This window comes from Sorex araneus, chromosome 2, assembly GCF_027595985.1.
Source record: "Sorex araneus isolate mSorAra2 chromosome 2, mSorAra2.pri, whole genome shotgun sequence".
NCBI classification, from domain to species: Eukaryota; Metazoa; Chordata; class Mammalia; order Eulipotyphla; family Soricidae; genus Sorex; species Sorex araneus.
In genome coordinates, this window is record NC_073303.1 from 35,696,076 (window position 1) to 35,723,347 (window position 27,272).

General features: G+C 58.9%; 1 protein-coding gene across 13 annotated transcripts in view; it reads right to left on the reverse strand.

Annotated features, from left to right (window-relative positions):
- Positions 1 to 3,097: 3,097 nt before the first annotated feature.
- MEGF11 (multiple EGF like domains 11) overlaps positions 3,098 to 27,272 on the reverse strand; it is a 312,084-nt gene continuing 287,909 nt past the window's right edge. The window contains exons 14-26 of one of the 13 annotated variants that reach the window (XM_055128574.1): positions 25,918 to 26,064; positions 25,603 to 25,737; positions 22,463 to 22,591; positions 21,316 to 21,444; positions 20,986 to 21,114; positions 20,755 to 20,883; positions 19,478 to 19,714; positions 18,073 to 18,191; positions 14,810 to 14,876; positions 14,338 to 14,439; positions 11,821 to 11,877; positions 4,508 to 4,714; positions 3,098 to 3,852 (exon numbers count right to left, since the gene is read on the reverse strand). In XM_055128574.1, the coding sequence (XP_054984549.1) occupies positions 3,656 to 3,852; positions 4,508 to 4,714; positions 11,821 to 11,877; positions 14,338 to 14,439; positions 14,810 to 14,876; positions 18,073 to 18,191; positions 19,478 to 19,714; positions 20,755 to 20,883; positions 20,986 to 21,114; positions 21,316 to 21,444; positions 22,463 to 22,591; positions 25,603 to 25,737; positions 25,918 to 26,064 (1,784 nt within the window). In that variant the 3' untranslated portion in view covers positions 3,098 to 3,655. Of the gene's footprint in view, positions 3,853 to 4,507; positions 4,715 to 11,453; positions 11,606 to 11,820; positions 11,878 to 14,337; positions 14,440 to 14,809; positions 14,877 to 18,072; positions 18,192 to 19,477; positions 19,715 to 20,754; positions 20,884 to 20,985; positions 21,115 to 21,315; positions 21,445 to 22,462; positions 22,592 to 25,602; positions 25,738 to 25,917; positions 26,065 to 27,272 lie in introns of those variants that run through there. The other 12 variants (XM_055128576.1, XM_055128575.1, XR_008628643.1 and 9 more) reach the window with 12 other exon arrangements.

Sequence of the window (27,272 nt, forward strand, 5' to 3'; positions counted from 1 at the left end):
ATGTTTTAAACGATCCTAAAACAGATGCACCCAGAGCACTGTCCTGGCTGACATCACCTCCTGGTGGGAAGCTATTCACTGCACTTATGCAAATTCTGTGATTCGTACACTTGCCTTTCTTCCATTCCATAGAAGCACCTTTGTGCTCCTGACACAGCACAAGCTATAATAGTGTTCACTGAGTCCAGATCTTTATGAGAGCAAAGAAATCCTTTGAGTATTCTGATATGTGTGAAGTTTTCATCATTTTTGGACACTTAATAAGTATACTTTCCAACCAGTGCTTTGAAAGGAAGAGAGTCCCTTGATTTAGATGTGGTAGAATGTGCTCTTCAAACTGTAATTTTAAAGCATCCGTTGAAATGCATATTGGTTTTATGTCTAACATGATCCTCAAGAGCGTAAGTACAGACACATTCTCAGTTTGCAACACAACAGTAGACGTTCTTGTTCAGTTGGTTTGAGAAAATCATTTTTATTTTGTACAAGGTCGGATCTCTTTACACGGTGAACAAATATATTACAAATCTGGGTTTAAAAAAGTATTGCCATTTCATAGTCTCATGCTACTGTATAGGAATGGTGTTCGATTATTTGAATTGTACGCATATCAGTTTGAGTGACAACTGAGTTTCTGAAAATAATTTTAACAGATTTTTCCAAGTTGCCAATACAATGCACAGTGGACATAATCATTCAGACTGGCCAGTTCTTAATAACTGCTCTGTACAGTGGAACTGTCTGTTACCAATAACAACTCCTAAGACACGTGAAGGCCGCAGTTGTCCCCCTAGACAGTAACCCCCTCGGCCTTTCCCTTCTCTTTAATGGCCTGCTTTGAGCTGTCACTGCATGTCTTTGTGAATCCTGGTATGACCGAGGTAAGATCTGCTAAAGCTCCCTTACTCCCTTTAGCTTTACTTTTCACGCGTTGAGGGGGATGGTGAGGGCAGCGGGGGAGGCAGGAGACCAGAGCGTAAGTTGCACTCAGATCTCTTGACCTGGTGCTTTAGCAGTGCCACCTCTTGCGGAATTGAGCATCTTTGCCCAGAAGATAGTTGGCAGGGTGGAGGTGAAACGTGAGAGGCCCTGCTTGCTTGCAGTCTGCCGGGTAGCGGTTTCTGCACACACAGTGTCAGGTTAGCGGCTCAGCCCCGACCGGAGACGGACTTCCTCACTTCCTCCTGGGTCATCTCCTTCGCTGTCTTGACCCTCCCCTCTCAAGGATGGCCGAGCACTCGCTGCCCTGGAAACTGAGGTAAGTGTATCCCCTGTAATATTTTTCCCCTAGACGCTTATAAGAAATATTTACTTGGGTTTACAAGGTAATCTCCTAGCAGTTCTATTTTTAATAAAGCTTTTTTTTTTAATTAAAGTAAATTTGCTATTCATGATCACTTGCTCCCATGCACACATGCAGCATTCATATATTTTTCCCTAACAGTGAAATCTGCTTAAGACTCAGTGAAGTTGGGGAGGGAGGATTCACTGCATTTTCTTGACTTGGTGGTGGTGGTGATTGCCCTGATCACCAGCGGCTCCGTGGCAGGCTTCCAGTTTCTATTAAGGGCTTCAGAACTGACACTTTCTGGAGCAGCTGTTCCAGCTTCCTGGTCATTCAGTTCCCCTTTTGTATACCTACTTGAGAGTATTTTTTAAAGTTTGCTGTTTGGAGGCTATTTGGTGGTGCTTGGGGGCTACTCCCGGCTCTGTGCTCTGAGACATTCTTGGTGGTGCTCATTTCGTGCTGAGGGATTGAATTGGCTTTAGCCACATGCATTCCAAGCAAGTAAGTGCCTTAGGCCCTGCACTGTCTCTTGACCCCCAAACATTTTTTCACTGAAGATAGTAGAGAATAGAGTGGTAGAGAGTGGCTGTCCATACCTTGATTTGCCCTTTTGTCTTTAATTCTTGGGAAGAGTTATAAAATTTTTTACAACTTGTGAAGACCAACTAAAAAATTGGCTTCATTTGGACTCTTTGGGGCCCAGGTTTACGAACTGTTGTTTACTAGTGACAGGAAGGAGCCCATCTGAATGCTGAGATCTAGAGCAGCAGCTTGTCATGATACAGTTTTGGTCATTCAGGTGGTGATTTTAAGATAGAAGGTAACCTATACTTTTTGCATACAATTGACTATGTCTTTATATCATTTGTTGCAGCTGATTATAGTCCGTTATTTGATGATTCCACTTCATTTAAAAAAAATACTGTACAATAAGCAACTTTTATCTAATTTCCTCTTTTAGGTTACATATTAGGGTCAAGATTTATGAGGAATTGGTTGAAAGCAAGTGCTTCTCTGAACCAAGGAATGCAGTCAAACAGCTTCTTTAGAAATCTTCCTTCCTTCCTTCCTTCCTTCCTTCCTTCCTTCCTTCCTTCCTTCCTTCCTTCCTTCCTTCCTTCCTTCCTTCCTTCCTTCCTTCCTTCCTTCCTTCCTTCGTCCCTTTGTCCCTTCGTCCCTTCCTTCCTTCCTTCCTTCCTTCCATCCTCCCTCCCTCCCTCCCTCCCTCCCTCCCTCCCTTCCTTCCTTCCTTCCTTCCTTCCTTCCTTCCTTCCTTCCTTCCTCCCTCCCTCCCTTCCTTCCTTCCTTCCTTCCTTCCTTCCTTCCTTCCTTCCTTCCTTCCTTCCTTCCTTCCTTCCTTCTTTTGTTTTTGGGCATACCCAGAGACGCTCAGGGGTTACTCCTGGCCCTGCACTCAGGGATCACTCCTGACAATGCTCGGGGGACCATATGGGATGCCAGAATCCTGGGTTGGCCACAAGCAAGGCAAACGCCCTACCACTGTGCTACTGCTCCAGTCCAGGAGTATTCTTACCTGCTTCGGGCTGCCTGTACCATCTCCCAGTTGTATTTCACATGATGTTGAGGGGTCTAAGATAGGAGAAGGCCAGCACTGACTTGTAATATTCTTGAACTTCTCATTATCAAGATGTGGTAAAGTGGCTTGAGGATCTTTGTGGACTGAAGGAAGCTGCTGCACTTTGGAAAGAGTGTGTGTGTGTGTGTGTGTGTGTGTGTGTGTGTGTGTGTGTGTGTGTTTGCTCACGCACATGCACACTCATGCATACCAGGACTGAGGGGCAAAAGAGGTAAAGTTAATCTGTATTTCTTTTCAGTCTTTTAAAGAATTGAACTTGAGCTGTGTTAGACTATATACTAAACTCGAGACCTTGGCCATTGACGTGTGATGGATAGACACGTGTACAAGTAGTTCAGAATAATAGGAAGTTTGTTATCCCAGGTAGTGAAACAGATGTTGATGGGAAGAGCAACCAAAAGTACATACGCATTTCAGACGTGTAAAGTCATCCTCTCCCGCCCCTTTCCCCGAGGATAGTTTAAGATCTACATGCTCCGTAAGCATCATGTTTCAGATAATGAAGTCTATAGATATCCCTAGCGCTAGCTGATGTTAATGAGTAGCTAAATTGTAAATGTTTGGTAAAAGTCACATAGTCCAGGGCATTCGGGGCTGAGGTGGGGGAGGGTGGCGGGTCGTCAGTGCTTTTGTGAGCAGACAGCTGAACGGTCCAGTGGCCCCAGCCCCGATGGGCGACGCTCTCCCAGTGTCCCAAGCGTAGTTAGGAACGCGCGGCGGTCGGCGGTCTGTGTCGTTCCTTCAAGTCCAGGGCTTGTCTTCCTTCAGAGTCAGAGCATGTTTGGCGGGGCACATTGCAAGAGAGGATCGTCCGTCTTGTCCTGGGCGGGCCCGTGGGCGGGGCTCTGCCTGACAGGGAGCAGGTCGTAGTGACCAGGCACGTGGCTGTTCCTCGGGAGGTCGTATGGATTCTGGATGTGACCGGGGTTAGGGCCGCAGCTTTCTCGGACCACACTGACTGTGGGCTCTAAGGAACACAGCGAGACAGGAGTGCAGAGAACAGGTTAGCTTGGTTGCCACGTGGCGGGGAAGGGAGTCCTGTTCCCCTCTGTGGGAGAGAGAAGCTAGGCGCTTAGGGACGTCAGGGTCATAGGAGGGGTCGGCCTGAGTGGGCTGGCGCAGAAGAGGGGGGATTTAAGTGGGTGGATGTCAGAACCCCGAGCTCTGGTCAAACCAAGAAATCTGCGATATCTCACGGGACAGGACATGGGTTAAACTGGAAGATAGAAGAAAGTGGTTTAGAGTTAGTCTGCTGTGGGGGAGAGAAGAGAGAGGGAGGGAGGAGGGGGGGTTAGAAACAAAATCAGCTGGAAGTAGGTGTGTGTGTTTCTGCTTAGTTCAGTCCTGAAATCGGGGTGTGTGTATGTGCATATGTGTGGTGTGTGTGTGTGTGTGTGTGTGTGTGTGTGTGTGTGTGTGTGTTTCTTTCTGCTTAGTTCAGTCCTGCTGTTGTCTTCAAGCCCATGAATGCTTCCCTGTGTGCAGGAGGGGGCCCCTGTGGGAGAATTGGCCTCCTTGGATTTCGTCTGCAGGAAGAGAAGGGTGTGTCCCCCGGCCAGGGCGGGTGGAGCGAGCTTGGTTTTCCCAGAGCTGCTGCGCTAGGACTTATTTGAGACACCTACCAATTTCATAGATATTTTTATTGGCTGGCGACAGGGACGGCACGTCTGTGCACGGCGGCCCCACGTGCACAGGCGACCTCATCTCGACGTAGCTGCTTTCGGGAAGCTTGCAGGTGACACCAGGAGGGTCCTTAATTGTAGCGTAAGGGTTTTCACTGCTGTTCAAGGAACCAGTGCTGGAACTGCACGAGGATTCTTTCATGTAATCTGCAAGGCAGGAGAGAGTTCTTAGGACAAGCGGCGAGGACCTAGACGTCATACAAAACACCAGAATCAAACTGTGGTTGTTCATTTTGTTCAAACTGTGCACTTCAGGATTCTTAAAACATGTAAACCTACGGGAACCCAAGATTTACTTCTCTACAGCGCTTTCCTAGGCAGAATCTTCTGCTCAAGAAACATGTTTTCGGAAACCAGAACCACAGGACAGCAGGCGGGCGTTTGCCTTGCACACAGTTGACCTGGGTTTCATCCCCAGAGTCCCACATGGTCCCCTGGGCACCATCAGGAGTGACTCCTCGGTGTAGTGCCAGTGTGGCCCAAAAACCAAATGCTTTCAGAGGGATAGACATTTTTTTCCTTAGTAATGGAGTATGGCACCAAATAGTCATTCAGGGTATTTATAACTCATTTTTCACATCTAGTATTTCAGTGTTGCAAAACCCTGTGAGGAGAGAGGACAGTTCGCAAGGATGAAATCTCAGAGAGAGGAAGTGACTCGGTTCAGGTCACGTAGCTGAGCAGATTTGGGTCCTGTGGCCCAGAGGCCGTGGCAAGCCCGAGACGTGCCTTCTCTGTTCCTTCTGGTGGCTGAGAGGAGGAGGCAGGAGGCTCGGACACGGATGGGAGCAGTGTGGAGACTTTAGGCCGCAGCTGTGGATGCTGGCCCTGCTCTGGAGATCCGCCCATCAGAGGCCCAGGGAGTGAGACACACCACAGGCCCCGGCCGAGAGCCTGAACTGGATCTCTCCGCCCCCTCGAGCCCCCCCTCCCCGTTCTTGTCAGTGCTAACTGCAACTTATGGTTTGTGGTGGGGGGTGTGTGTTGGGGGCGGGGGTGTTTGCATCCACCAAGTGGTATTTCATAACCACACCTGGCTAACTGGTTATGGGCCATCTGCTCCCAGAACTTGAACTTGGGGTTTCGCACATGCAAAGCTACTGTTTCACCACAGAGCTTCACCCCCAACCCCCAAGGCCTGCTTCAGCCTCTTTCTCTGATGCTGCGAAAACTCTCACTTTCCTCTCAGGTTTCTCTTTTGGTTTCGGAAGCCAGAGTCACCAGCAGTGCTCAGGGGTAACTCCGGGCCGAGATGGGGACCTGCTGGCTTGGTTGTGCTGGGGACCAAGCCCGGCGAGGCCCTGGGCAAGGCCAGCACCTGCATCCTGGTGCTCTCTCTAGCTGCCTGTCGGGTTTCTGGTCCCCAGGACTCCCTCAGAATACATCAGGTGCAGAAGGGTGCAGGCTGCTTCCAATGTGGCGTCTGGGGCAGGAAGCCCTCTCTGAGCGGAGTCCCCGGGATACAGCGAGACCTCCATTCCTCTCCTTCCTTTCGGGGGAGAGCCTGTTCCCGATACTGGGCCCTGACGCCCGGAGCTGTGCCTGCTTGGGAGGGCAGGAGAGTGTCTGTTGGCAGGTTGGACCCTTGTTTTGTGAGGCCCCTACTCAGAGGGTCTCCAGACAGGCATCAAAGGGCAGAGGCTTGAGGGACAAGAGCCAAGAGTGATCTAAGAGACCTCTCAGCTCCAGATTTCATTAAGTGATGGTGATGCTCAGGGCTTAGTCCCGGCTCAGCTCAGGAATTAACTCCTGGCGGGCTCAGGTCGGCTGTGTGCAAGGCGGTTGACTGCCCTGCCAGTGTCACTGCTGTGCTATCACTGAGGCACAAGTTGGCGAGACTCTTGGATGAGCTTTCTTATTTATTTATTTATTTATTTATTTATTTATTTATTTATTTATTGGTGCTCAGGGCTTGTTCCTGGCTCTGCTCTCAGGGATCACTTGGTCTTGTTGTTGTTTCTATTGTGTTACTGTTTTCCCCTTTCAACATGCGGGATTAATAAGAGATAAGAAAGGGATAGTGGGACCCTTGGTCCCTGCATCACAGACAGATGTGGCCCAGGAGCCCCCCCGCCTGCCCAGGTGGGCCGAGAATTGCTGGGAGGGGCCGTGGCCGCCCCTGGCCCAGAGTAAAAGCAGTATCAGTACTGGAAGTCAGGGCTGACTATGGTGCCGAGGGCATTCCCCGTGGCTGAGATGTGCTTCCAGGAGCCCCTACACAGACCCGTGTCTGCTTCTGGGGAACCAGATCGAGTAGGCGGGCGGCAAGCATTTTCGCAGGGCACTGGCCAGCCTTTGAGCACTTTCCTTAGAGTACTTTCCATCACATCTTAGCCCGCAGGAATAAGGGGCTCAGCTGTGGCCTCTCTGAGACCGTGACTTCTGCCAGGGGCCCCTGCAGAGGTGGGGGCAGCTAGGCGGCGCTGGACAGCGGCAGGGCCTGCCCGCTCTGCTCCCGTGCAGTGCCGGGAGTGACCACAGCCCTTACGCCTCCAGCACAAGGAGCCAGTGACATGGAGGCTGCCCGAGTCCCGTCGGGGCCTGTCTGGCCCGACTCCTATCCTGTCCGGGGCTCCCGGCTGCGGCCCTATTCCCCGGCTTCTGTTCCCTGCCTTTACCATGTACGCTTTCTGCAGGAGCCAACCTCTCCCCGCAAGAAATACCGTTTCTCCTGCCAGCCACGCCCCGTAGAGGCGGAAGGTGGTGGTCCTGGCAGTGGTGATGGGCTCGGCCCAGGTGCTCGGGGCAGTTCAACCAGCCTCTGGCGGAGCCTCGAAGCCCCAGGCTGCTGGTCCCAGCTCCTGCACGGAGCCCTTCTGACCTGGTTTCCTTCTTGTGCCTGCCCCGCCCCCGGGCTGACCGCGCCTCATGCCTGGCCCCAATCCCATGACTCTTCACATAGGGCCTCCCTTTTCTTTTTTTTTTTTTTTCCATTTGAATCACACCCAGTGATGCCTGGGGGTTACTCCTGGCTTTGCACTCTGGAATTACTCTGCTCTCAGGGAACCTTATGGGATGCTGGGGGTGGAACCCAGGTCGGCCTCGTGCAAGGCGAACGCCCGCCCGGCTGTACTATCACCCCGACATAGGGCCTCCTTCGACGTAGGTGTCCCAGGCTGGGAAACGGCCCTTCCTCAGTCCCGCTTCTCATTTCCACCGGGGGCCTGGGCTGCTTCCTGGTGCGAGGAGGGGACTGTGCAGCAGAGGCCGCACCAAGGTTGACGAGAGAAGCTGGGAGACACTTTCTCGAAAGGGGCCACTGGCAGAGCGGAGGAGGGGATGGGAGGGGCTAGGGCTGGGTGGGGGGAGTCGCATGATGGCGTAACCTGCGTCCTGTGTCTGCTGCAGGCTGGGGGCAGCCAGGCAGGTCAGCTGCTCGATGCTGAGTCATCCACCTACCTGCAGGACTGACTTCCTGCACTGGGAGAACCTGCCCGCCCCGCCCGCGGCCAGCCTTTGAACCTGGCAGGGGGAGGAGGAAACCAGCCTCAGCCTCCTACCCAAGCTCTGGGGCGCCCCTTCCCCAGGCCTGTAATCAGCACCAGCACCCAGGGCCTAGCCCTTTATTCCCTGACCTTTGCTCTCGTCCCTTCCTGCGCCCCAGATGGCACTAACCGCAGTGTCGGCAGCCGCCGGGCAGACGCCCTCCTTGGGCAGGAAGCACCCAGAGGAGGGACCTGGGCTCCGGCCACTGTGAGACCTGAGCTGACTCGGCTTTCAGTTCCAGGACAGTCCCGGGGACTGGCCGTCCCCCCGCACGCAGCCTGTGGCTGTCACTGCAAGGCCGCAGACTTCTCTTCCCGGGCCCCAAGCTGGCTCTGTTTTAACTGCAGAACAGGGAACCGGGGCCAGGGCAGGGGAGAGCTCAGGGTCAGGAGGACCAGCAGGGCGGAAGACAGTTCTCGGGAAACCAGTGGCTCCTGGGACCCGGGAGGCAGCCAGGAGAGACTTGGGGGCTGAGGGCAGGGAGCACACGGGAGGGGAAGGAGGGCGGCGGGGTCCGAGCACCTTGGAGGACGTGGGGTTCACTTCGGTGCTGGGGGAAGGGCGTGGGAGACAGGAATTCAGGGGTCAGGTAGATGAGCAGTGGGGGGTGTCTGCCCAAGGAGCCAGGGCAGTAGACCCAGGAGTGATCCCTGAGGGAGGGCCCGAGGCAAGCCCTGAGCACCACCTCAATCAGAGTTTCCCAAGGAGGACAGGGAGGGTAGTCCCAAACTGTGTGTGTGTGTGTGTGTGTGTGTGTGTGTGTGTGTGTGTGTGTGTGTGTGTGTGTGTGTGGACAGGGAGGGTAGTCCCAAACTGTGTGTGTGTGTGTGTGTGTGTGTGTGTGTGTGTGTGTGGGGACAGGGAGGGAAGTCCCAAACTGTGGGGGGGGGGGGGGGTGGAAGGGGGCAGGGAGGGTAAAGCCTGTTTCAGAGGGTCTGAGCTGGTGACAAGCCCCCTCCCCGCAGCTCGCTGTCTCCAGCCCCCGGCCCCAGAGGTTGTGTCCATACACAGCTGCCCTCCAGACGGAAGATGAAGCCAAGAACCGGGAGGAAGCCGGGCTGGGCACTCCCAGCAGGCTCGGAAGGCCTAACCCTAACGTCTCCATGGTCAAGGCTGGGCCGCACCGTGCCTTCAGGCCACAGGATTTAGAAGTAATTTCATTCCTGGCACAAACTAACTTACTATTTACTCGGAAAGCAGCCAGCGAGGGCTGGTGACGCCACTCCTCGATAACTCGGGGCAAGGAAGTGGGGCCAGAACAGGGATATCTCGGGGCCTGCAGGTCCGGCCAGGCGGAAAGTCCTCGGGACCTCAGTGGCTCCTGGGGCCCACGGTGACAACCCGGAGAGACTCGGGGCTGGGACTGAGGGGGAAGCCGAGGGGATGGAAAGTTCTCTCTGTGCTTTGTCTGGGGGGCCACACTGGTGGAGCTCAGACCACACGCGTGCTTTAACCCGTGTGCTACCTCTCTGGCCCAGCTGACATTCCTTCCTTCTCTCTGCACTGCCCGTCGGGAGTGTTGGGCCCTGGCACCTGCTGACCCCCTTCCTTCCACCTCTAATTAAGAGGATGATTGTAACTCCAGTGGCGAGATGAGCCCTGGCCACTCCCTGTCTCGACCTCAGATCTGAGATCCCGCAGGACAGGAGCGAGTGGCACCGAGGCAGACACGCCTCAGCTTTGTTTTACATGGACGGTCACGACTTCCGGAAGTGGCTCTCCCGGCGAGAGAGCAAAGCTCCTAGGAAAGTCGTGTGCTGATCTGTGGAGGTTTCTGCACCCGCCTCGGCTTGCTTACGCCTGAGTCATGCACATTCTTAGAGGGAGAGTGCCGTCAAGAGCCCTTCCTAGCCTGCCCCCATGCGGCTTTGAACAGGAAACCGAGGCACCAGGTCACAGATGCAACCGGAGAGCTGTCTTGCGTCGGACCTTCACCATGCTCGCCTGTGGATGCTTTAAAAACACAGGGAGGGGCTTTGCTTCTGCACAGCAGACCCGGGTTCAATCCCCGGCACTCTGCCAGAGTGATGCCCCTCAGGGAGTGCCCGTTGCCCGGAATGGACTTCTCCTCTCCCGTCTTCCGGGTGGGCCACACACTTCCTGGCACGTGCCGATGGGGCTGTACCCTGCTCTCGCTCAGAACACAACTCACCACCTCGCTCGCTCACCTGCTTCTAAGGACCACTGCCAAGCGCTGCCGATGACCACCCCCTGCCCCCGCCCTCCCACTCCTCTTTGCAAACAGCTGTATCTCAGCTTCGGGGGCCTCAGAGACCAGAACAGTAATCCAGGGAATCTGGATCACTGGAAACATGGGGTTTCTAAGTGTGAGCTGGTCGATCCCCTGATCCCCAGATCCCCAGATCCCCAGAGCTCCACCACACCTCCAGGCTTCAGGGCCTGAGTCAGGATTCCTTTATCAGAATCCTGGGGAGATGGACAGAACAGCTGGGCTTTCTGTTGTTTTTGGATTTGGGGGCCACACCCAGTGATGCTCAAGGCTTACCCTGGCTCCCTGCTCTAGAATAACTCCTGGTGGAGCTCAGGGAAACTGCAGTGCCAGGGATCAAACCTGGGTGGGTGGCATGCAAGGCAAGGGCCCTCCCAGCTGTACTATCAGTCCCGCCCCAAGCAGCCGTGTGCTGTTGGTTTGTCCTTGGGTCCATGAGCTGTGATCAGGACTGACTACTCCTGGCTCAGTACTCGGGGAATTACTTCTGGTAGGTTCAGGCCCAGACCCGGGTCAGCCACGGGCGGGCAAGGCAAGAGCCTCAGCCACTGTCCCGCAGGTCCAGGAGAGCTCTCCCTGCCAGACAGCAAAGCTGTGTCTGTCACGAGCTTTGCAGTAGACTGCAGGTTATCCACCAGGATCCTTTTTTTTTTTTTTTTTTTTTTTTTTATCATTTCTATCTCTAAATTTGCCGGGGACTCTTGAATAAACAGACCTCAGACTTCAGACCTCAGAGATGGCAGAAGTGCCCCGGTGGCCTGGCCCAAATGCAGCAGCCTAAACCCGCCCCGGCTGACCGTACTGGCAACGCGTGACCTGACTAGACCACAGGACAGGCGTAATAACCCAGCCGGGCAGAGGAGGGGACTGGGCCGCGGTGCACTCCCGGTTAATAAGTGACAGTTCCCAAGCCACCTCCCTCTCACCCGGTGTCCCGGAAACCCAGGTCGAGGCCAGGGGCGGGCCTGACCTTTCTTTGGCTTCAGCTTCAGACTTCCTCGACAGAGGCCCCACCTGGCAGTTCCCAGGGGAGCCCCGACTCTGGGGGCAGGTGGAGTGGGGGGTACAGGCTCCCTGGGGCAGGGGGCGTGGCCCAGTATTAGCACTCGCCCCCACTTTGGTCCCGGCCGGATGCCAGCAGGTGCAGGCGGCGCCCCGCACAGTGCAACGACAGGAGGCCTGGGGCAGGTAGATCGGCTTTATTTCAGACTTTAGAATCAATTTAGCTCAGACTAATTGGCTGGATAATGACGCTCTACATTTCCGAAGACATTTAGTTGACATCTATAAAAAACCCACAGGCATTTGCTAAGCAGGTGCAACTGAAACCGAAAGATGAATAAATCATTATTACATTTACTCCTCCCAGCCTGAGTCCCCAGCACCCCCGAGTCCTGGGTGTGGGCCTTTAACTCTGGGAGGGGGTGATGCCAGCCAGGAGTGGGGGGAGGTGGGGTATCAAGTTCCTGCCAGCCGGACCCTCGACTCTTTGCTCTGCCTAAGCCCCAGGGCAGGAGGCCCGGTGTGGATACGCTACCTTTGAAGTCTTTGTCCATGACGTAGGTGTTCTGCCGGCGGTCCATTCCACAGGTACCTGCATCAGAAAGGGTGAGGAGAGGAGAGGTCGCGGTGAGTGGTCGTGAGAAATGAGACCCCCTTCAGGCCAGCACACACGTCCCTGCTTTGCTTTTCCTTTGGATTGTTTTGCTTCTCTTGCTTTCCTTTCTTTCCTGCCCTGAAAATAGCTGGGTTAGTGCTAGAAAATGATTCGAGCTTCATCTCTCTCTCTCTCTTTTTTTTTTTTTTGCTTTTTGGGTCACACCTGGCGATGCACAGGGGTTACTCCTGGCTATGCACTCAAGAATCACCCCTGGCCGTGCTCAGGGGACCATATGGGATGCTGGGATTTGAACCCGGGTCGGCCGCGTGCAAGGCAAACGCCCTACCCGCTGTGCTATCTCTCCAGCCCCTCTTTTTTTTTTTTTTGAGCTTAATCTCTCTCAGTTATTTTGACCAGATTGGAATTCTTTTATGTATTGATTTTTAATTTGGGCCACACCCACTGATGCTCAGGGCTGACTCCTGGATCTGTGCTCAGGGATCATGCCTGAGGGGGCTCAGGGGAGGCCGGGGATTGAATCTGGGTTGGTCCTGTATGAGGCAAACGCCCTACCTGCTGTACGATTGCTACCTTGGGAACTCTGGCAGGGCTGCTGAGCCACAGTGCCCTGGTAGAGTCTGCGCCTCTCTGCTTGCGTCTCCACACTCACTAGGGGAACGTCTTTCTGGAACCCCTCACTGTAGGTGGCTTCAGGTCCCCAAAGTCTCAGAGCCAACTCTCAGCCGGCAGCTGGCCGCGTGACACTCCAAATCCCAGTTCCGTCGGGTTTGAGAATGAGGGGAAATGGCTTTTCTGCCTCGGGTCTGCCCCAGGACTGAAGGGAGCCCCTGGGGAGTGGTGGATGGAGCTGGAGGTGAGCGACATTTCTGCCCACGCCATCTTCGTGACCCGTTTCGAGGACCATTTACACATAATTGAATTGTTCTGAATTTTTTGAGGATTTTTCCCCCTCAGTTTTAGGGTTTATGCTAGGTTCCCAGTGGTCCTGAGCCCCAGCGAGGGGGTAGGACAGTTTCAGGGACCCTTTGCCCTCCCCCAGGGACATGTTCTTCTGATTCCAGAAATGCTGAGGCCTCTTCAGGCTTTGGAGATGAGTGGCTCTGGCTCGGCGTCTAAATTCCCTTCCTTTCACTTTTCAGACACATGCAGTTACTCTCTGGGACCACACCCAGCACTGCCGGGGGCCGACTCCCGCTCTGCACTCAGGGCTCACTCCTGGTGGTGCTCGGGACCATGCGTCGCACTAGAGACGGAACCAGGATCGCCTGCCTGCAAGGCAAGCGCCGTCCCCGTGTCTTACTCCCTAGCCGGGGCACCGCCGGAGAGGGCGTCCACAGTGCTTGCTGGAACCCCGGCTTTTGCCCGAACCTGCGGGGCTGGTGTGGCTGCATTTCCCTGAGCTGCAGAAATGAGAAAGCCTTCAGCATCGTGCAGGGCAGGATGGCAGCACGCTGCCTCCCCAAGCCTCAGCCCTGCACAGTCCATCAGCCAAGGGCTTCCTTACTACAGTTCCCCTCCACCCTCCCCGAGGGAGCCGGACGAACAGAGGTTCCAGGGAGGGGCAGAGACGGGTCCCAGCAGCACAGGAAGGCCCAGCCCAGCCCGGACCCTCCCGAAGACCCGCCCAAGTGAGGCCGACACGGGATGGTGTGCGGCGGGTCCCCTGGCTGGCCCGAGACATCTCAGGCCGAGCGCCCAGCAGGCTCCTCTGATCTGGAGGAGGGGGAGGGGTTGTGTATGTGTGCGAGGAGGTCCAGGGGGTTTAAGAGACAAAGCCTGCACGTAGGCCCAGGAGGTCCAGCTCATTAGGGCACTGCCGCCTCTGCTGGCCGCGGCCTCTGTCCACTGCACTTCCTCCTGTGTACCAGTTTCTGTGGCCCCTCCCGGAGCTGGGCTGATGTGCCAATGCCCAGGCTTTCTGCCTCCCCCCAGCCACCAGGGGGAGCACAAGGTCCTGTCCCGGCCTCCCCGCACCCATCCCAGTACCCATCCCGCACACCTGAGAGCTTGGCCGGGGACACCGGGTTGCTTTGGGTCTCTGGGGGGGGGGGGGGTCACTGACATTTTCACCAGAGGACCGCTTTCTGCCACCCACACTCAGGGGGCCCACAAGAACCCCCAGATCATTCCCAAGTCACTTCCCATGGTTCAGGGTTGTGGCCGTGCCAGGCAGGGGTGAGGCGTGGGAAGGGTGATGATGCTCCCTTCCCCGAGACCCAAGACCAAGACCCCTCTGTCCACATCCACCGACCAAGCAGAAGGGTAGTGGAGCAAGTCGGGGGAGGGGGCTTGTGAGCTGTTCCTGTCTGGAGGGAGGGGAGAGTCCCGGGACCCCAGGAGTGAGAGAGGTTTAGGGCAGGTGCTGGTCTGGTCTGCTGTGTGACCCTCCGGGGCCCTGGGGGAGGGGAGAGGGCAGGGTTGGGGGTCTCTAACCTGGCGAGGGCTGCTCAGCAGGGCTGCTGAGGTGCCTAAGTTCAATGTAGAAGTCTTCGGGCGGGTACCTGGCCTCCAGGGCACTGATCTGGAAATGGGAATCTAGTGAGAGGAATGACAGGGAGGAGCCATTATTCCCGGGGCCTGGCTGGGCAAGGGAGGGGACTGCAGGGCGGGGCGGGGGGCCGCACCCCTCCTCTCCCACCCCCACTCCTCCGAGGCAGGGCACGGGGGAGAGGTGGGCCAGGTAAGGCCCCCTTCCCAGACCTGACCCACAGAGAATTCCCGCGTCTGGGCCCTGGACCGTCCTGTGTCTGGCTTCGGGGCTCACTTGCTCAGAAGACCTTCGACACCCCTTTCCCCTGGGGAGCCAGATTTGTCTCCGAGCCCTTCTTTCTCCCTGGGAGCTGGGATGGGGTCAGGGAAAAGAGGTGGGCCACCCAGGAGGGGACAGGCTCCGGCCACTACTGACCTAACACGTTCACATAGCTGTAGGGGGTCCAGCCTGCCGTGTCTCTGTCAAGGGACTTGGTGCTGAGCTGTTTGGAGAACAGGAGAGCCGGTTAATCCCTGCGGGGTGCCCCAGCCTCGCCTCGCCCCCCGCCCGGGGTCAGGGGAGGGGGGAGCTGCCCGCTAACACCCTCACCCTCACGGCCAGTGGCAGGAAGAGTCTGAAACAGTGGCCCTCACTCCATACAGGGGCCTGGATGTCGGGGGTCACGTAAAGTTTGGCAACCAACAGTTAAAGGTTTCTGCACACAATGATCCCCAAATCCATAATCAATGCATGATGAATCCAGGGTGTTTCTGAGTGTGTGTGTGTGTGTGGGGTGTGTGTGTGTGTGTGTGTGTGTGTGTGTGTGTGCACGCGCGCACTGGGGAGGGGGCGGAGCGTGGGACCCATCCGGCAGTGCTCAGGGCTGACTCCTGGCTCTGCATTCAGGGATCACTCCTGGTGAGGCTTGGGGGACCCCATGGGGTGCTGGGTATTGAACCCGGGTGCACCTGCAGTGCAATCTCTCCGACCCTGAGGTGTTCCTGGAAGCGCTTGCCGGCATCACCTTTCTCCAGTGAAAAGAGGCCTTGGACGGGCAAGTTCAAGAAGGCCCCGAGGGGGCGCCACTGTGTGCTGAGGCGGGGGGGGGGGGGGGGCAGAAGGCTCCTCTGACGCCGGCCAGGGCGAGTAAGAGCCGAGAGCTAGAGATGGGGTGCAGGAGGAGGGGAGGCTAAGCCGCAGCAGGGGGGCAGTCCCCTGCCAGCCTTCCTGGCTTTCAGGGAGGGACTCCTTAGGGCCCAAGCTCTGTCTGGGTGGCATTGTTGGGCTGTGTTTGCTGGCTGTGTGCAAGGCAAGTGTCCTGCCGGCCGGCCTGTCCTCCTGCTGGTGCAGTCTTTCTGGCTATTTTTGTTTTGTTTTTGCCGCACTAATGTTTGTGGCTCTGCCCAGGAATTATTCCTGGTGGAGCTTGGGGGCCCGTATGTGGTGCTGGGAATCGAACCTGGGTCAGCCGTGTGCAAGGCAAGCGCCCTCCCTGCTGTCCTCTCTCTGCAGCCCGGTGCAAGCGTCCTGTCCCCGCGCTTGTGCCCACTGTCTCTGCGGTATCTGTCCTTATCCACAGGCAGGATGGCCCACGGCGCCTCAGGGCGCACCCGGGGCAGAGCTGGGTGTGCAGGTCCTCCCAGCATGCACCTCTGTACACACGCCACCCACACCCTCTGACTGACCCCGGGGCAGTCGCACGGTCGCTGAGGGCACTTCTCTGCATGACGCTTTGCTGGGATCCCCTGGGGAACCAGGCCGAGGCTGATCTGGCTACAAGGGGCCACTGTCCCTGAGCTGTGACATCTGTGGCTTCAGCTGACACCCGGCCTCAGTCGGGGGACACTCAGACACCCCCCCCCCAGTGGAGTGGGGCTGAGGGGAGAGCTTGGGTGTGTGTGCCTGGCTCCAAGAGCCCTCAGTTCCTAGGGCAGCAGGCGGGGGGCGGGGGGCAGGGGGCTGCAGGGGGGGGGTTGCTGGCCCATCGAGAATACCCTCAGCCCACAGACCATGCCTGCGAGACAGGGACATTAAGACCCCGAACTGGGTCACATGCGTAAGAACTGTGTTTTCACGTCCATTTCTCCATGCTTTCTGCTCAGTAACTGATTTGTCATACCTATTTTTATATGCTTACAGACCTGGGCTTGTGTAGCAATTTCTCGGGCCAAAAAAGAGTTGCAGGTGGGAAAAGTTTAAGAAGCCTAGCTTTATTGTTGTTATTTTTGCCCGGGGGCTCACCCAACAGTGCTCAGTCTACTCCCAGCTCAGTGCTCGGGAGACCATGTGCTGTTGTGAATTGAACGCAAAGCCTCACACATGCAAGGAAGTGCTCAACTACTGAGCGCCCCCACCCCTGGCCTGCAAAGACCCCCCTCTGAAGTCCCAGAGGGTGGGCTGGGGGGGGGGGGCATGTCAAGCCAGCATGGCAAAGGCTCCAGGCAGAGAGAAAGGACTTGCAGAGGGTAGGGGCTGGAGGAGAAAGGCGGCCTTTGGTCACGTTCTGGCCTCGGCAGGGCTGTTCCTGGAACCACGAGCTCTGGGGGCTGCTCTGGTGGCCTGCCAGGCCCCGGGCTCCATGCTAGGCCCGCGTTTCTGAACGTCCCGCCCTGTGTCCTGGGGCATGTGGGGGTTCACCCCATGCAGGGGCTGGCACCCCCGCCCGGCACTACGCGGGGACATCTCTCCCGTCCCGCCACACTCCCCGGCTTGCTGTGTGTCCTTCCTGGGCCTCGTAGGTGCTGATGGCTGCACAAGGATCACAGGCTACGGCCAGGTGCAGGCCCCAGCGAGGCAGTCAGCCTGACATCAGTGCAGTGACCCTTGCAGTCGCCAGTAGTGTGCTGGAGTTAGTGGCTTTTTGTTTTTTGTTTTTTTAAAATTTTTTGCCTCCACACCCGGCGATGCACAGGGGTCACTCCTGGCTCTGCACTCAGGAATTACTCCTGGCGGTGCTCAGGGGACCACGTGGGATGCTGTGAATTGAACCCGGGTCGGCTGCTTGCAGGGCAAATGCCCTACCCGCTGTGCCATTGCTCCAGCCCCACAGGGGTTACTCCTGGCTCTGCACTCAGGAATTACTCCTGGCAGTGTTCGGGGGGACCATATGGGATGCTGGGAATCGAACCCAGGTTGGCCGCGTGCAAAGCAAACACCCTGTCTGCTGTGCTACTGCTCCAGCAGTTAGTGTTTAAAAAGGGAGCAAATGGCCTCATTCCTTTGGTTTGGGGGCCACACCCTGCAGTGCTCAGGGTTCCTTCCTGGCTCCTGTGCTCAGGGGTCACTCCTGAGCATCAGGGGACCATCGAGTGTGCCTGGGATGGAACCCGGGTCGGCCACATCCAGGCCTTCCTCGCTGGATTTCATCTCGCGCCCAGTGGCTACTCTGGTCTAGGTGGCCGTGTTGCAGGGCAGCGGGTGGCTCAGTGGCAGGCTCATGGCTCACGTGCACACATCCCTGGGTCCCTGCACGCCCTGGGCTGGTTTCACGCGATGCCTAGTGAGACAGTGGAGCCCACAGGTGCCCTGTGGCACGCTGCCCGGAGCTGACCTGCTCCCTGGATCACGGGGAGCTACTGGACTCCCGGGCTGGCACCTGGTTCTCCACGGGCCAGAGGAGGGGCCCGGCTCCTGCCGGGTTGGGGTGAGGGCCGAGAGGGGGCGGCGGCGGTGGGGCGGGGGAGTCCGGGGCCCAGTACCTTAGTGGGGCTGTTCCTGTCCAGAGTGCCGGCCTGGCTGCTGGCAGGCCCCCCGCACGCCAGTGCGTGGTAGCTGGAATTGGACAGGCACTGGGCATGGCTGCTACTTTGAGACAAATCTGGGAAGAGAACAAGGCCCCACATGCCATCATGAGCCCGAGACACCCCAAGACTGGCAGGGCTGGGCGGCCTTGAGAGGGCCTGCCAAGAGAGACCATGCCCCCCAGTGCCCCTGGAGCTTCCTGGCACCCAGCACACTCGGGACATCTCGGGAGCAAGGCCTGGACAGGTCAGGCCTGGGGGGGGGGCCTCTCCTCAGGCTGTGACCTCCCTCCTATGCTCCCCTCAGGCCACAGAGGACCCTGCCCCGTTAGCACCCCGCTTCCTGCCTGCTCTGGGACCTCTCCCTGGGCAGGGGGTTCCATGGGGTGACCCAGCAAACCCAGACAGCCCCGCCCCCTCCAGTCAGAGCAAACGCCAGGCAGTGCTCAGGACTGACTCCTAGCTCTGTGCTCAGGGATCACTCTTTCCCCTTTCTGGTTTTTGGGCCACACCCAGCTGTACCCGGGGCTTTCTTTCCATTCTGCACTCAGGAATTACTCCTAACAGTGCTCTGGTGGGGGGACCCTATGGGGTGCCAGGGATCAACTCAGGTCGGCTGTGTGCCAGGCAAGCGTCCTGCCTGCTGTAGCATCACTCTTGGTGGAGCTACGGGGACAGTATGTGGTGCTGGGGCTCGAACCCAGGTCAGACGCATGCGAAGCAAATGCCCTCCCTGTTGAAGTCTCTCTCCAGTCCCCAACCCCAAGTTTCATCTGTGCCCAAAGGGTTTCAGTCGGGCTGTCACCAGGGTGCAGGCTCAGGACTACTCTCAGGGGCTGGATCTGCTCCCAGCCGGGAACTGGGGCACCACTCGGGCGGGGGGTGGGGAGGGGGTGCGCGACAGGGTCCAGTGAAATGCAGGAGGCCAAGGCAGCTGCTTACCCGCACGAGCCCCTCTTCCTGCAGCCCTAGGACCACGGGCAAACGCTGCCCGTCTGCACCTCGTGGGTGGCAGGAAGGCGAAAGCTTCTCACCTCTAAGGTGGGGGACCCAGGCTCCGTGAAGCTCCAGCCTCACCCACCCTCACCACATTCCGTCCCGCAGATGGGGCGGGGAGGGGGCCTGCAGCCCAGCAGGGCCATGCTGCCCGGTCCCCTGTGTGGGTCGCCACCCCCTCTTGTTGCATTCGCCCTGGGACCAGAGGGTGGGGTGCCCTGAAGCTCTCGGGGAGGAAGCAAGGCCCCGGCACGCAGGAGCACTGGCTGGCCAGCAGCAAAACCCCAGAGAGAAGCAAAAGGCTGGACACAGGCCCCGCCCTCATTCTCTGACCCCACCGGCCCCAAAGCGGGGTCTTGCTACTCACCAGAAAGCGAGTAGTCGGTGCTGGTCATCCTCAGGGCGGGCGTGTAGGACACGCGCGGGGCCAGGTCCCGGCCTTTCTGCTGGTGTCGCCGCCGCCGCCAGGCGAACAGCCCGAGCAGCACGGCCAGGAGGGTCAGCAGGAGGATGATGCCCGTGGCCGCGCCCACGGAGTGCCGCCCGGCCCCCCGCGCGGGGCTGATCTTGGTGTAGGGGTTCAGCTCCTCCATCATGAGAGCGGCTGTGGGCAGATGGGAGGCCTGAGCCCAGGCTCACAGCTCCTTGGCCCTGGTCTGTGTGCTGCCCCCCAGCTCACTCCCACCCGCCCCTGCCCCCAGGCCCTGCCCACCCCAGGCCCGGCTAACGGGTGGGGAGCTCAGGGCGGCCGCTGAGGTAGGGCTCCATCAGACAGGACGCACCCGCCGTGTCCCAGTGCTCTCGCCACTGTCCTAGGGCCCCGTGCAGAGTGGCACCTTTGCTCTTCCCCCACCCTGAGATAGGGGACCCTTATCTCTTCCCACGGCTGGGAGCGGCCAGCTTCGTAGACTCTCACCCTCTCCCCACACACTCCTCTAGGGGGCGCTGTGGGCGGCAGCTGGCAGGCGGCCTGAGAAACCTCAGTGCTGTTCTGGACATGCCGCCCACGGAGCCCTCGTGACGGCCGTGACGGACTTCGAGTGGCCGAGGCGCTGCACACGGACACCCACTCCGGGGGTCCTGGAGGCTGCAGCCAGCAGCGGCTACGCAGCGCCCGGCCTCAGCCACCCTACTAAGGTCAGCGTGGGACCGTCCCTATCTGTCACCCACAGTCAGGTGGAAGGGCAGTGCTCTTCTGGGGGTGCCAGCGATTCTCAGGGCTTACTCCTGACTCTGTGCTCAGGGATCTCTCCTGGCGAGTTCGGGGGACTATGTGGGATGCCAGGGGTCAAACCCAAGGCAGGTGCCCGACCCTCTGCACTATCGTTCCAATAGGGGCCATGCTTTTCACCTATTTCTTGTAATACGGGGTAATTGAGGGCTGGCCCGTGCCGACCCCCCACCCCAGCTCCTATGACCCCAAACTACACACATGCAGGTGGCACTTCACAACACAGCTGGACTGGGGCCGCACCCTACGCTGTTGCAGGTGTCCCCAACTCCAAAGCCAGGGCTGAGCGGGGACTCTCTGGGGCTCCTGGACACACCGCAGGACTGGGGGTCCGGGTGGGAGACAAGAGTCCATCCCTGGCTTCATTGTCCACGCCGAGTGGCAGGCCGGACGCCAGCGGGGGTCCCCGTTACCTTGGTCACACCTGATCCCCTTGAAGCCGGCGCTGCAGTAGCAGGTGCCCGTGACGTGGTCGCACGTGGCGTTGTTCATGCACTCGCACAGCTGCTGGCAGCCGTACCCAAAGGTTCCGGGGGCGCATCCTGCGAGGCGGGGTGGGGAGACGGGCTGGGCGTTGGGGGGAGGGGGGCCAAACCCGCTTCCCCGGGGCCCCGAGGGGAGGGGCCGGGCGCGCTGGCACTTACTGTGCTCGCAGTGCGGCCCCGTGAAGCCCGTCCGGCAGGAGCACTGGCCGCTGATGTGGTCGCAGCTGGCGCCGTTCTGGCACTGGCACAGGCGCGCGCAGTCCTTCCCGTAGAAGGCGGCTGGGCATCCTGCAGGAACCGGGGCGCTGCCAGCCCGGCCCGGCCGGACCCCGCCCCCCGGGACCCCCGGCATCCCCGGGACCCCCGGGCTCCGCCGCCCCGCCCGCCCCGCCCGCCCCGCCCGCCCCGCCGCCCCGCCGCCCTGCCGTGCCCGCCGCCACCGGCAGGGGGCAGCGCGGCCCCGGCGCCGCGTCCCGCCCGCCCGCTTACGCTGCGCGCAGAAGAGGCCGGTCCAGCCCGGGCCGCAGCGGCACGCGCCGTCCTCCGCGCTGCAGCTCGCGCCGTGCTGGCAGCCGCACGCATGGAAGCACGCGGGGCCCCAGAAGCCCGGGGGACAGGCTGGGGGACAGGGAAAGGGAGGGAGAGGAAGGGGGCGCAGGTCAGACACGCACGGTTCGGAGGGGTCACCCGGGGTCCCAGAGAATCCAGTGTCCCCTCCCTGCTCTGCACCTTGTCCCCCAGACTGGCCCACTTGGACCCGGGCGTAGGGTGAGCAAACGCTGGGGCTGTGCTGAGTCCCAGGAGGGGCTTTCTTCTTTGGGCTCCTATGTCCTGCAGCACTGTCCCCCTGGCCACCATCTAGCGGGGACCCCTTGGGGTCACTCACTAGCTTGGAGGGCCGGGGAGACCGGCGGAAGCCATCAGCTCTGCATCAGACTTGGTGCAGCTTCTGCGAATAGCCAGACCATCCTTCACCCCCCCCACTAGGGCCTGTAGCATGGATTTTTATTTTATTTTATTTTATTTGGTTTGGGGGACTGGAATAATAGCACAGCGGGTAGGGCATTTGCCTTGCACGTGGTTGACCTGGGTTCGGTTCATTCATCCCTCTCGGAAAGCCCGGCAAGCTACCAAGAGCATCTCACCCACACGGCAGAGCCTGGCAAGCTCCCTGTAGCGTATTCAATATGCCAAAAACAGTAACAACAAGTCTCACAATGGAGATGTTACTGGTACCTGCTCAAGCAAATTGATGAACAACTGGACGACAGTGCTCCAGTGCTATTTGGTTTTGGACCACACCTGGCGGTGCTCAGGAGTTACTCCCGGCTCTGTGCTCAGGAATTACTCCTGGTGGTGCTTGGGTTGCTAGGGATCAAACCCAGTCAGCCACATGCAAGGCAAGTTCTTTACTTTCTGTGACATTGTTCCAGCTCCAACCCCCCTTTTTTTTAGATTCTTATATTGCCAGCCGCCCCCCCCCCCCCCGGTGCTAGAACCCCCAGACCATGCTGTTCCCCATGCCAGGGTGGAAGGATTCCTGAGCGCTGACTGGGACGCAGGCTGCACTGTGCCTGGCAGGGGGTCCCAGCCCGGGGTGGGGCGCCCCCTCCGTCCCCGGCGGGCAGCAGCTTACCCTGGGAGCAGTCCTTGCCCACCCATCCGGGGAAGCACTGGCAGGAGCCATCAGCGGGGCTGCAGGTGCTGTTGTTGGCGCAGGAGCAGAGCTGGGCGCAGTCCTGCCCGAAGCGGCCGCTGGCACACACTGCGGGCACAGGGAGCCTGGCACCGCGCGCCACCCGTGCCCAGGCCACAGCCGGGACCCCTGGGTGCTGGATCCAGGGACAGGCGTGGGGCCTGCACAACCACCCCTCCCCCCACCTCCCTTCGTGTCTGTCCTGGTCTCCCACGGCCTCGTCTCTGTGGCTTCCCTGTGCCCGAGCCCAGCCTGCGTTGCCTACACCTGTGGGGCTGCTTCCCCACTGCCCCCCTGCTCCCCGCGCAATTCCCTGTCCCGGGAAAGGCCGCTTCCTCCCTCCGAGATCCCTCAGAGTCACTGTCTCCGCCCACAAGGAGGAGCTCAGGGCTGGGGCCACAGGGCATCGGGGAGGACACTGGCCTAGCACGCGGCCCACCCCAGCCCCGTCCGCGGCACCCCATAGGACCCGCCAGGCCCGCCAGGAGTGATCCTTGAGCAGAGGGTCGGGAGTCAGCCCTGAGCACCGCCGTGTGTGGCCCCCGAACAAAACCCTGAACAAACACACACACAGGTTTGAGTCTGGTGTACATTCAGGAAAGGGTCCGAGGGCTAAAATGGGCCCCAGGAGCCATGGCTCTGGGGGTCCTACTGGGCTCTGCTCCCGGCATCCCCCTCAAGGCTGTGCCCCCACTACAAGCTGTCGTGAAGAACCCTGGGGGTGCCGGGCTGGGGCGGGTGCAGCTTCTTGGGAGAAGCAGCCTCCACTCGGGGGCTCTCGCAGGGCCTCTCCCTCACGCCCCGACTGGCCCCGTGCGACTGGGCATTTGGGGGGTGGGTGCTGGGCCTGTTCCTCCCTAACAGGAGCGGGACAGGTCAAAACGGAAGTTGGCTGTCCCAGGTTCTTCTAACCAAGGCTTTGGGTCCTGGTTTGTTTAGCCAACAAAAGTTAATTTTGTTCAACAAAAGTCCTCACAAATCTCAGATCAGCCCAGTGTGGGGACAGGGACTCCCCTTAGGAACTGTTGGTAGAGAAACAGAGGTTAAGTCACTTGCCTAAGGTCACACAGCCTAGAAGTGCGGCCACTACACACGTCCCCTCTCTTGGGCTCTCAGTTCCTTGTCTTTGGACTCAGCATCTGATGACAGCCTGGTGCCCCCTCAGGCCTCCTGCTGGGCTCCGAGCTCCTGGCAGGCTGGCAGATGTGGGCCTACGCTCCCCCTCTGGTTCCTTCCAAGCAAGGTCCCTGTTTGCAGGGGGTCGACTTATCACTTCCTGTCTCCTTCCTGTTTGTGGGAGGAACTTGACTTGGGGGACCCGTGCCTCGGACCAGGCACACCTCTCTCTGAAGCCCTTCTCCCGGGCAGAGCTGCTAACGCCACCAGTCGACTTTGCGGGCTCAAGAGCAAGGCCGAGGCGGCAGAGAGACGGAAACACGAGAAAATATGTGATCTGTGCATAATGAGCCTGCAGATACTCTGCCTGTCATCTGTAACGCGCCGGAAAGCCGGTCATTAGAAAGTGTCAGTTCAATTTTTTACAAGGTTTGAGACTTAACCAGGGCAGTTGCCATTAATAGCAAACTCTATTAGATCTATATGTGGAAAATACTCATTAGGCCCGTGGGTGATAAATCAGACGGCGGCCGACATGCGTCCGCGACCAGACCCCGCCTGCCGGTATTGACACCCCATCTCCGGTGTTTAATAAGTGAACCTCGACGTGTCAGGGTATGACGAAGTTGTCCTAGGAGAACTGCGAGCAAATGAAACTGTCACGTATGTTTCCCGGGGGCCCAAACTTCTCCTGACCTCGAAGCATCGTGGAGTAAACTCTCCACTCATACATATTAACGGCCCAGACGCTTACAAAAATAGTCCGGCTCAGGGTGATTATTCATCAAAAGAATCGGCCCCCCGGGAGGCCGGCATTCTCAGCAGAAGTATTTAAGCAGAGGCCAGAGGAGATCTCGCCGCGATGACCTTGACGTTGCCTGAGCTCGAAGTTTGCATCGTCTGAATTCCTTGCTCCTTAGGGGGGAGTGTGCGGATTCTGCATCCCGCGGCCCGTGCTGTTCCCCGGGCCCCGACCCACTTTCTGGTTCCCCCTCCGCTCACCCACCGCCCCCCACTGCGAAGCATGGATGTGCCCACACCAGGCCTTTTCCTGGGCCCAGCACCCTTCCCTTCTCCCCTGCCTTTGAGCTTCACCCCTGCACAATGTGGCGCTCTCCTCCCAAACCCACACCCCTGTGGCCCAGCAAAGTTGGGGCAGTAGCAGGACCTGTGTCCATCTTTCAAATTTTTTTTCTTTTTGGGTCACACCCGGCGATGCACAGGGGTTACTCCTGGCTCCACACTCCGGAATTACTCCTGGCAGTGCTCAGGGGACCATATGGGATGCTGGGAATCGAACCAGGGTTGGCCTCGTGCAAGGCCCTACCCGCTGTACTACTGATCCAGCCCCTCAAATTTTCTTTTTCTTTTTAAATCTTTCAATTTTTGAATCTCCCCACTGCCTGAGACCACTGGTCCCTAGCATCAGTCAGGGTGAGAATCAGGTATGAACCACCGGCTGTGTTCCCCACCCACCCACACCCACATACACACCCCGGACACCCTTAGAAAGCCAGATTGGCAGCACCACACACAGGGAAGGCCTGGTAACTCCTCCAGGAGTCAGAGGGCGGCTGGAGGGAGGAGTCTGGGGGTCCCGCGGTTGGGGCAGAGAGAGTGAGTTCCCCTGCGTGTGGGCCGGGGGCCATGATGTTTCTGGCTCCTGCGGCATCTCTGTCCCCCGCTCCCAGCTGCCCTCTCCGCCTGTGCCTGGAGGAGCCTCCCCGTGGCCTTCCCCCGATTGCACTTTACCCATTTTCAGGTGCGCAGTGTCAAGTCACAAGACCAGGAACAGGCCGGAAATGGCTCCAGCCAGTGGCCGGTGCCCTCACGGAGAATGCTGGCCACACCCCTGGTGCCCACCTCTTGGGAAGGTGGGCCGAGAACTGACCCCACGGCAGAGACCCCTAAGCCCCTCCTCGCTGCCCTGTGGCGCCCCCCGCTCCCCCGCCCCCGGGACCTACCTTGGTTGCAGAGGGGTCCGGAGAAGCCCGGCAGACACTCACAGGCGCCGCTGACGTGGTGGCAGGGCCCGCTGCTGTGCACACACTGAGGGCATGGCTGGGCACAGCCATGGCCGTAGAACCCGGGGGGACAGACTGCGGGGGGAGGGGAGGTGCTCAGCAGCCCCAGGGGACGCAGGGGACAGACACAGCCACCCACTCAGGACGGTCCCTCCCATCTGCAGAGGCCCCAGCCAAACAGGGGGCGCAAAGACCAAGGATGCCGCATGGGGCCGTGGGGGTCTGGGACCAGGCTGGGCGGGACCCCAGCCTTACTTCTCTGGCACAAGGGGCCCCAGAAGCCGGGGGCACACTCGCAGTGCCCGTCCGCGGGGTCGCAGGACCCTCCGTTCTCACAGCTGCAGGTGGCCGAGCAGTTGAGGCCCCAGAGGCCAGGTGGACACGTGCTGTCACAGCGGATGCCTGCGGGCCAGGGGCAGATGTGGGTCCGTGTAAGAGAGGGGACAATGTGGAGCAAAGCCAGGCTGAGGTTGGTCAGTCACCGAGGCCTTCCCAGAAGAGGTGACACCCGCATCGGGACTGACAAGCCACAGAGAAATTGAGCAGGGAAAGAGAAGCCCATGTGCGGGCCAGAGCCGCAGCACAGCGGGTGGGTGCTTGCCTGGCATGAGGCTGACATGGGTCCCATCCCCGGCATTCTATATGGTCCCCCACACCAGGAGTGACTCCTGAGCACAGAGCCAGGAGTAACCCCTGAGCACTGCTGGGTGTGGCCCAAAGCAAAACAGAGAGAGATGGAAAAGAGAAGAGAGGGAGGGAGGCAGAGAGAGAGAGAGAGAGAGAGAGAGAGAGAGAGAGAGAGAGAGAGAGAGAGAGAGAGAGAGAGATTAAAGAAAACTCATGTATAAAGAAAAGAGCGGGGGCTGGAGTGATAGCACAGTGGGTAGGGCATTTGCCTTGCACGTGGCCGACCCGGGTTCGATTCCCAGCATCCCATATGGTCCCCTGAGCACCGCCAGGAGTGATTCCTGAGTGCATGAGCCAGGAGTAACCTCTAAGCATCGCCGGGTGTGACCCCAAAAGCAAAAAAAAAAAAAAGAGCGGAGGCCAGAATGGTCCCTTGGGTGAAAGTCTGTGCAGCGGGGGAGACAGTGTGAAGGCCGAGTCTGGCTCCCACGTGGGTTCCCGTGTGGGGCATGGCTGGCCCCCAGGAGCAGCGCCACATGCCCTGGCCACACCAGCAGGCTGACTATCCCTATGGACCACCCCCCCACCCCAGGACCCACCCGCCTCCCGCAAGCAGCCAGGCTGGCCCAGAGAGAACCCGCGGGGGCAGTGCCTGGCGCGAGCGAGCAGATGAGGCCGGAAGCCCCTTTGCCCTGCCGCCCCCATCACACCCAGAGACAGCGGCCTCAGGACCACCCCCAGGGCCCGGAAGCCAGGGTGCCCGCAGGGGGGCGGGTGTCCTGTTCAGCACTATTTCCTGTCCCCAGGGCGAGGGGCCGGTCCCGTCTTCCTGCCTCAACTGATTCCATTTCGCTTAGAAAGGAAAAGCGACCTGGCCAGCTGCCGCAGTGCCACACAGATGGACAGGCAGCGGTGAGGGAAATGGGACTCCTCAGTAGGGTGCTCATGGGGCAGGGGCTGAGTTCCCAGGAATGGGGCCCCAC